General features: G+C 38.5%; 1 protein-coding gene across 6 annotated transcripts in view; it reads right to left on the bottom strand.

Moving 5' to 3' along the window:
• Positions 1-2,823: 2,823 nt before the first annotated feature.
• LOC132189202 (pentatricopeptide repeat-containing protein At5g57250, mitochondrial) overlaps positions 2,824-9,169 on the bottom strand; it is a 6,510-nt gene continuing 164 nt past the window's right edge. Inside the window, exons 1-5 of one of the 6 annotated variants that reach the window (XM_059603807.1) lie at positions 5,903-9,169; positions 4,735-4,876; positions 4,125-4,346; positions 3,876-3,957; positions 2,824-3,648 (exon numbers count right to left, since the gene is read on the bottom strand). The exon at positions 5,903-9,169 is cut by the window's right edge and continues 164 nt beyond it. In XM_059603807.1, the coding sequence (XP_059459790.1) occupies positions 5,982-9,169 (3,188 nt within the window). In that variant the 3' untranslated portion in view covers positions 2,824-3,648; positions 3,876-3,957; positions 4,125-4,346; positions 4,735-4,876; positions 5,903-5,981. Of the gene's footprint in view, positions 3,649-3,875; positions 4,347-4,734; positions 4,877-5,902 lie in introns of all 6 variants that reach the window. The other 5 variants (XM_059603808.1, XM_059603809.1, XM_059603811.1 and 2 more) reach the window with 5 other exon arrangements.

Below are 9,169 nucleotides of genomic sequence, written 5' to 3' on the forward strand. Positions count from 1 at the left end.
CTAGAAACTCTCGTGCCTTCACCTCCTACATGACTCGGGGAAAGAGGTGCCGATTGAGCTTGTGCTTAAAGATGTCCCAAGTAATGGCAGTCTCTGACCCCAAATTGGCGGCAAGCACCGCCTTCTTGTCCTGCCACCTGCGCTTGGCCTCTCCCGTTAGCTTATTAAGTAGTAGAAGCCACCTTCTGCTCATTAGTACACCCAGTTGTAGCTAACAACTCCTCCGCATCATTCAGCCAATTCTCAGCGCTGATATGATCGCCTCTTCCATCGAAACTCTTCGAGTAATGACTACAAAAGTCCTTCAAAGAGCATCCAGTCCCTTCAACTGGCTGCCTTGCAACCCTATCGCGATCTAAGGCAGACACTAGCTAGCCCATCACGTCCATCACTTGATTACCCAGAGGTGCTGCTTCATAGACTGGGATGTCCATAGGCTCGGGGTGAACATTCCCTTCAGGGCTTCCAAGATCTCAATTCGTTAGGTCCAGTTGCAGGGTTCCTTCAGGGAGGCATTCTCTGCAATGAAAGGTAGAGTTAGAACCGACTCATCTAGAACCGAACGACCAAATCTAGAGGCCAAGTCCTAATAGCCTATCTAACCTAAACTCTGGTGTGATCATGGCCTAAGTTCTCTTTTCCTTTATCCTATAGTATCTTAAGAGCACAAGGCTTTGATACCAACTGTAATGACCCTGATGGGCAAATCAATTAACTAGTAATTAACCCCATAGTTCGTCTCCCAGCTCTATCCCTCGCAGGACAAGACTCAGGGATTTTAACCTTTCTCGTCGAAACGAGAAAATCTTAGCGGAAGACTTTCGAAAACTATAAGAAATAGAGAGCAGTAAATTTAACATCCACATAACATTCACCAGAGTAAATATAAATCCTCATAATATAAAGATAACCATCAACGGTACCAGTCATTAGACCGTCATCAAAATAGGATTGCAAACCATAACATAATATCATAACATTGTTCCAACAAAAGATCAATAGATCAAATCCTAGATCTAAGCTTAAGTAGGGCTAACGAGATTAAAATCTCGATTATATCATCACGGGCTGTTCCTCCATCCTTCCGCATAGACTTCAACCAAACCGGGTCCATGTTCTAAAAAATAACCCGAATCAAGTTCTGTGCTACTACCCAAGTTGACTCCGACGACATCTTCTTCTAGGATAGCTAATACAATGCCAGTGCTCTAGCCATTGGACGCTACCATACATAACACTAGCGGCACGACCGAGTCCGACCTTGGGTGTGCCACACCGCTAATGATGTTTGTCCTATAGTAACCTAGCTAATTGGGAATGGCTGTACCAGGTCACAAAACCATTGGATCCAAAGCCCACATAACACTCATACATTTGACCATAAAGCTAACATGTATAGTAAGCCCATGGCCATTATACCGCACGTACCGGTATACTATGTGTCATACAATGCAAATTATCTTGTCTATATTTTACATGCATTCTTTTACAAGTCTCACTTTCTTAACATATTCAGCACATCGTTTTTCTAAAAAATGTTAGAGTTCATGTGCAATAAGTATAAATCATGAGAGTTGCAAATATGCATGTTTTTGGTACACAAGATAGTCGTGCAATGCATGGAAAATAACAATGAGCATTATGTGAGTGGGGGCAGTGATTCGTGACTAGGAGGGGAAGGTGTTGGCAGTGAGTTATTTGGCAAAACAGGGCTTCCTTGATCCTTCTGCTGTTGAGGCATGTGCAGGAGTTCACGCGTTAAGCTTTGGGAAGGAGATGGGACTGTCTCGACTTTATCTGGAGGGGGATGCGAAGGTGGTGGTGGATGCAGTAAATTCTGAAGCCACTAACTCGAGCAAAATAGGGCATCTTGTGGAGGATATGAAGGTGATGCTGTCTGCTTTCTCACAGTGGCAAGTGCATGGGGTGGGCCATGCTGTCAATAGTGCAACTCATACCATTGCAAAAAATGGCTATTAGGGGGGGGCTAGATAGGACTTGGATGGGTGTCTTTCTTGAATGTATTCGTGAGATTATTTTGAGGGAGCTTTCTACTCCCTCAGTTCGATTGATTTATAAGAAGTGGTCCAGATTATTTCTCAAAAAAAAAAAAAAAAAAAAAACATTGCATTTATGATTTCTATTTGCAACATATATGAATTTATGTTTACATTAAAAACTTCGGTGTTGCTTTCACAACCAAACATTTTGTATTCTTTAAATTTAAATAGACCTATTGCCTCATTGATTTTCATCCATTTCGATACCCTTTCTCTCTATGGATCATATTCTTGAACTCGATAGACTTCTATATGATTCTTCCTCTAACGATGAGTTGGAAATAATTTCAACTTTTGTTATAGTAAAAGAACGAGGGGATAGCGAAAGAAGACCAAGATCACGCTAAGATTATATTCAACATTGCAATACTATTTGGCATAATTCTTTGCAAGGCCAAGAAAACCTTTTCCGCAACTATTTTGCTAAATCACCAGTATATCCTCCCAAAACATTTGGAGGAGGTTTCATATGTGCCATGACCTTTCTATGCACATTCACAATGCAGTAATGGCTCATAGACATATTTTGTCCAAAAAATTTGGAGTGTTTCAAGCACGGTTTGCAATTGTGAATGGACCTGCACGATTAAACCAACATGAAACTCTTTAAGAGATTATGATGGTGTGCATAAAATTGCATAACACGATCGTTGAAGATGACGGAGATATAACTAGACATAACAATCTAGGAATAGAGATATACTGATCTTCATTAACAATATGCCTTTGTAAGAAACCTAATAACATTATAAATCCAAGAAAGTAATCTACTAATGAAAAATATATTTTCCTTGGATGAGGGTAGACTACCAAAATCACAAACTGAACAAATAGTCATAACACAACAAAGTACTTAACAAATACAACAAAATCATTGCACAATACAAAATGACATGATTAGTTCACTTAAAATAAATCTGTAGGTAATTACCAAGGACTAGTTAGTCATTCACTTCTGAATGATTTCTATTTGGAGAGATTGAATATATTCAAGCTGAATTGATGACAAGTGGCTAGTATCCTTCATCATAATTTCCCTTTCGTCTTTCTTTTATTCCTTTACCTCTTTCCTAAGTTCAACCTTAAGCTTTTGTTTCTCATTACGAATCATCTTTTCCTTTGCCGTATCAATATTTTTTCTTTCTTTTCTAATACGATCTTTTCTTCACTTCCGTTAATCCAATTAAAACCTCCATCACGATCTCTTTCTCTCGACAATCTTTGCTGTTTCTTTCTCTCTCTCTTTCATGGCCGTCTTGCTTAGAGGTCTCTCCAAGTCTACAACAAAATTTTCATCATCATTGTCTTCCTCTAGATGTATCACAACTTGAGGAGAAAGAAGAATTTGTACCAATGGACTTCCTCCTCGGCACTATCTTCAACAGGCCATTTTGGCACCGTCTTGAACAAGTTCCAATAAGTTCCTGGCATAATGCGGGTATTATGGATGAAGATGTTGTCTATAAGTGCAATGTTAATGATGTCAGATGCACGGGTAGCTTCCTTCAAGAATTTCAAGCATTCTTCATAGTCGTGGCACTTTCCGGTTAACAGAGTTGATGTTAGCTGATTACTCTGTTTTGTTTAGCTGTGAAAAGAAAAGTAAACCAATGAGAGCCTAAGACGTATTATGATCTCCATGTACAAGTTAATTTTCCAGTGCCCATTAGCGGGGAATCTTCAGTAAAATACAAGGAAGAGAAATTCAACAGTTCATGTAAATTCTCAGAGTATGTGTGTGAAAAAATCGAAGCTATGAAACAATGCTGAAAACTATAATTTAAATATAATAAAAAAAATACATCAGAAACTAACCATGAAGATGCAGCAACATTTTGGGAAATCCTACACGAGTTCACATATTGCAAATGGAGTGACGTAAACAAAATGCATATTCCTGCCAGAGTTTACAAAAAATAATTAGATTATGACTGATGATATATATGAGCTTCACATATTAAATAGCTATGTTGCGGTATCTTCAGCAGAACAGCCATCACAGAATGCTCATGCCATTCTTCAACTCAAACTGGGTGAAAAATGACAATTGCCATAGATATTTACCATCTCAAAGCACATGCTAGAGCAGTACAATTGACTTGGTGGGGAAGCTGTAGCCTGTAGGTAGTCATACATAAAAGTAACACCAAACATCACAACTTAGGTGAATAGATTCTGCAGCAGAGCAGAGTATGAGAAAATGTATTTTTTCAAAGACTACTGCCCTTGAGAATGTTCATTTTAACCATCTTGTGCCATCGAAGTTGATGTTTCCATTTTCATTAGCTGCAAGACACGGTCATAAAATTCAGAAAAAGAGGAACTTCATTTTCAGTTCACACAATCTGTCAACCAATGTTACAAATGTGAACAAAAAGTACAATAAATAAAAATTCAGAAACTAAGTACGAATATGTAGCGACTGCATGAGGCAATCCCTCTACTAGTTAGCACAACCAGTAAAGGGGAAGCAAAAGAAAAAGCATGTCCTTGTCAATTTCAAACGGTATAAAGAAGCAATCGAGCTTAACATAAATATAGATTCAAGATGAGCCGGTGAAATATTCTTCACCAGGGCAGTCATCATAGCCAAATCCAATGCTCCAAGTTCGTGCTATGGAACAATTTGTGGTTCGAAATGAGGAAAAATAACAAGGTTTATCTGGATAGTTACCGTTTCAACTTCGCCCAAATGTCCAATGAAAACAACCTAGTGCAGTAGAAGTCCAGCTGGTGCAAAATAATCACTGTTATAGTTGTCAGTTGTCAGATAAAAGTTCTACCCAGCTTACACCCATTTAATTGATGATGACAATCTGTTGCAAAACAAAAGCAATAGTTGAGGCTATAGTAGACCAAAAATGCAGAAAGCTGAAGCCCAACACAACCACTTGTCGACCAACAGAATATCTGACTAGTCATAAGCACAATTGCACAGCAGCCAAGATAAGAAGAAACAGCCCTTTAACATAAAAACTTGGGAAAAGTACACTTTACCCCCCCAAAGTTTGAGGCGATTTTCAATTCGACCTCTAATGTTTCAATTTTTGCAATGGACCCTCCCAAACTTGCAAAGTTTTTTCAATTCGACCAATGTCATCCCAATATTCCCATATTGCCCCTAATTTATTTTTTTATTTTTTAAAAAAAAAAATTAAAAAAAATATATATATTCGGGGTGGCGTACGGCCACCCCTTTGGCCATTTAGCCATTTTTGCACCCCCCAATTTTTTATTATTTTTTTTATAAAAAATAAAAATATTAAGGGCAATATAGGAATTTTGGGATGACATTGGTCGAATTGAAAAAAATTTGCAAGTTTAAGGGGGTGCATTGCAAAAATTGAAACATTGGTGGTCGAATTGAAAATCGCTCCAAACTTTGGAGGGCTAAAGTGTAATTTTCCCTAAAAACTTATGTTTCTTCTTATTTTAAAAAATAAATTAGGATTTAATGGGGATATACATAGCCAGCCTGATACTCCATCTGTGCTGCCAAGTGACTGAAGGTGGAGGACTTTTTTCTATGCTAAGAATTACATAAATATTAGTGAAATCAAATCCAGATGATGGAATAGATTGTACCAGATCAATCGAAATTTTCCATTAAGCACAACTTATACAATAACATTTCTACATAAACATGAAACATGACAATTAATCTATCATTCAATTCATATTGCCAGGGGGCTACACTATTCCATGGATATTAGGACAGGGAAGATAAGTAAAAAACAAGTTCTAAACTAATTAGCCAACTACCATGAATTTAATTGGAGCACGCATTGCATAGAGTGAAAATATCATATAAACTGAGACATTGGGAAATCAATAGTATATACCTTTCTTGGTCCTTGTCTTACCAAAAAAGGTAGAGAAAGCTCCAAGGCTGGTTAAGGAACCCAGTTTTTCAACTTCCTTTTAATGGGATGCATCAAAATTAGAGAGCATTTCTTTAGCTAATTGACCAGCCTTCTGCACTTCCCCTCTTGAACAGTGTGAAGCTATGCGTGAATAGTAAGAGTCGAAGTTATGAAATTGAAATCTTTTCCCTATTCTATAATAATTTTCCACCTTCTCTACTTCCTCTACGTCAGACCATCCAAACCCCAAATCGGCTTCAGAATGGCAAGCAATAGACTTCGAAGTAACTGTACCAAATCCCTCCCGTTCATAAAGATTGTATAGTAAATCTAATTTATCATTAGCACTATGACATCTTCGAACAGGGAAAAACATAGATGCGACTTTATCAAGAACTGTAACAGCTTCTTGGATACCTCCTTGCTCACATAAAACAACAAGAAAACTTTCTATTGACTCTGTTTCAACCTCCGTATCCAGTCTGCATATAAGCTCCACAACAGGCTGTGACTGAAGCATTTCTCTCAAAATGCTCCTGGCTTCTTCCATCCTTCCTTTTGCACAGAGTCCTCTGATCAAATACAAGAAACCCAAGAAATCAGGAGATATACCTTTCTTTTTGAACTCGGAAAAAAATCCGAGAGCCCCTTCCATGTCACCCTTTTGGCTATAGCCATTGATGACAGCACTAACAGTGAATTCATCAGGCTCAAGGCATTTTATCTCCATATCAGACAAAAGTTTGAAGGCTTCTTCCATTTTACCGAACTTGCAGCAGCCATCGATTAATGAGTTGTAAATGCGAGTATTTGGTTTAAAGCCCTTAAGAACCATTCTCTCAAACAACTGCTTTCCATCTAACAAAAATCCCTCCCTACATAAAACACCAATCAGTGTCCCATATGTAATTTCAGAGGGAACTAAATCATATCTCTCCATTGAATCAAATAACCTAAATGCTTCAACAAGGCGACCCTGACAGCACAAACCATTTAAAACTGAATTATAAGAGATGATGTTTAGGGTAATCCCCTTCTTTTTAACAAAAGCACAAAGATCTAAGGCTTTATCGACATACCCTCCCTTGCAGAGTCCATCGACTATAATTGTATAATCAACCACATCCATAATGGGTAGATGATTTTCAGCCTCCACCACAAGTTTATATGCATCTAAAACTCTACCATCCTTTACAAGTGCCTTAAAAACAGAAACAGGGAAAGTGACAGCTGAAAACATCTCCTTGATTCTGTTGAGAAACCGAATGGCTCTATTCACATCCGTCAAACACAGGTAGTATGCTAGTATCCTATATACCCTAGGTTCTACTAGGCCATATTCTTTCAAAAAAGTAGTCAAAATAGGTCGACTTAACCACAGTTCTCCACCACTAACAAGCCCCTTTAAGATTGAATAGTAAGACTTGCTGGTCACAGTTGACTCATTCATTCTCATTGCAATGTACACTTCACTTGCAGTCTCAGGAAAACCTCGCTTGCACAAGAAAAAGATAGCATCATTACAAATAGTACCATATATTTCTGGCCGAAGATTGTTTAGTCTGAAAACTGCACTTAAAACCCCATCTGCACCTTTTGCTTTAAAAATTGCTTTGATCAACATCATAAAGGTATTAACATCCAAAGCCAGACCTTTCTCATTGAGTTCAATAAACACTTCAGTGGCCATATCCACCATACCGTTCTTGCAGAGCCCATTAAGGATACAATTGTAGCATGCAACTGAAGAAATAGATGTCCTCCTAAACTCATCAAATATCTCAAGTGCCTCACTGATTCTTCCTACTTTACAGTACCCATCAATCATTGTAGAATAAGTGACAAAATTTACAACCAAATCCATTTCTGGCATTCCCTTATAGATTACATGAGCATCTTCAAATGCCCCAACCATAAATAGTGCTTTAATAAGTATATTACACATGACAACATCCATGCAGACTCCAGCTTCTTCCAATCTCCTCTTTGTTTCCAAAGTCCCCGTTATATTCTCCTCCTCAATATACCCATGTAACAGTGTACTGTAAGTAATAACATCTCCAGCTATACCCTTTGAGACCTCGTCAGCCTCCAATGTCCTCCCAAACTTGCACAATCCATTGATCACCGTATTGTAGGTCACAATACTTGGATTAATCCCCCTCTTCTCCATTTCATCAAGCAGAAGAAAAACACGATCAAAATCTCCTCTCCTGCAAAAGCCATTAATTAAAGTTGCATACATAAATTCATCCACTTCAATTCCCAAATCCTCAACCATCTTGAAAATAGCAAACGCTTCCTCCATTTTCCCTTTCTTGCAAAACCCCAAGATGATGGCAGTGTACGTAACCAAATTGGGCTTTATTCCATCTTTTCTCATCTTATTCAAAAAACCAACTGCCTTTTCCACACCCCCAAGCTTGGAAAAACCATCTATCAGAATAGTATAACTCGTACAATCCGGATTGATTCCCCTTTCCACCATTTGTTTCTTCTTCCGCAACGCCTCCACTAAAACCCCTTCCGCTATATACCCACAAATCCAACTGCTATAGAAAACAACATCAAATGGCAATCCTTCCTTCTCCATCTTACAAACCAAATCACCAACCTCATTCACTCTACCCAACTTACCAAGAGCACTCACAAGCACCGTATAAGTCACGACATTAGGCCGTAAAGCTCCCGAACTAATGGCATTTTCGAAAAACCCCACCGCAAGTTCCGGCTTACCAATCTTACAAAATCCAGATATTACTGAGCTACAAACAAAATTATCAAAAGGGTATCTAACCTTTTCATCTGTCATCAACTCCAGCACCTCAATTGCCTTACCCATATTTCCCTGACAGCTGAATCTATGAATCAATGAACAAAAAGTGAAAGAAGAACAAAGAATACCGTTATTACTACTCAAGCAAAACCGTAATACCGATAGAGCTTTTTCCGGGTTGTTTTGTTTGATACAAAGGTCTTGAATTAAAGAGTCCCAGACGCGAGTTTCGGGAAAATTCGAAGCTTTAGCCATCTGGGTCTTCATGAAATGCCCTGATTCTTTGAATTTCGGGGATTTGAGGAGAGCCCAGGTAAGGATTGAGTGAGTCTGAGAGTTGCCTTCAATTTGGTTTGAGCACATCTGAGAGAAGAAATGGATGATTGTGTTGAATCTATGGGTTTGTGAGAGAAAGATAAGGAATTGGTTGATGGATTTGAGAGTGGGAGTGAAGCCTCTTTTGAGTAACG

Source organism: Corylus avellana, chromosome ca8 (genome assembly GCF_901000735.1).
Source record: "Corylus avellana chromosome ca8, CavTom2PMs-1.0".
Classification (NCBI taxonomy): domain Eukaryota; kingdom Viridiplantae; phylum Streptophyta; class Magnoliopsida; order Fagales; family Betulaceae; genus Corylus; species Corylus avellana.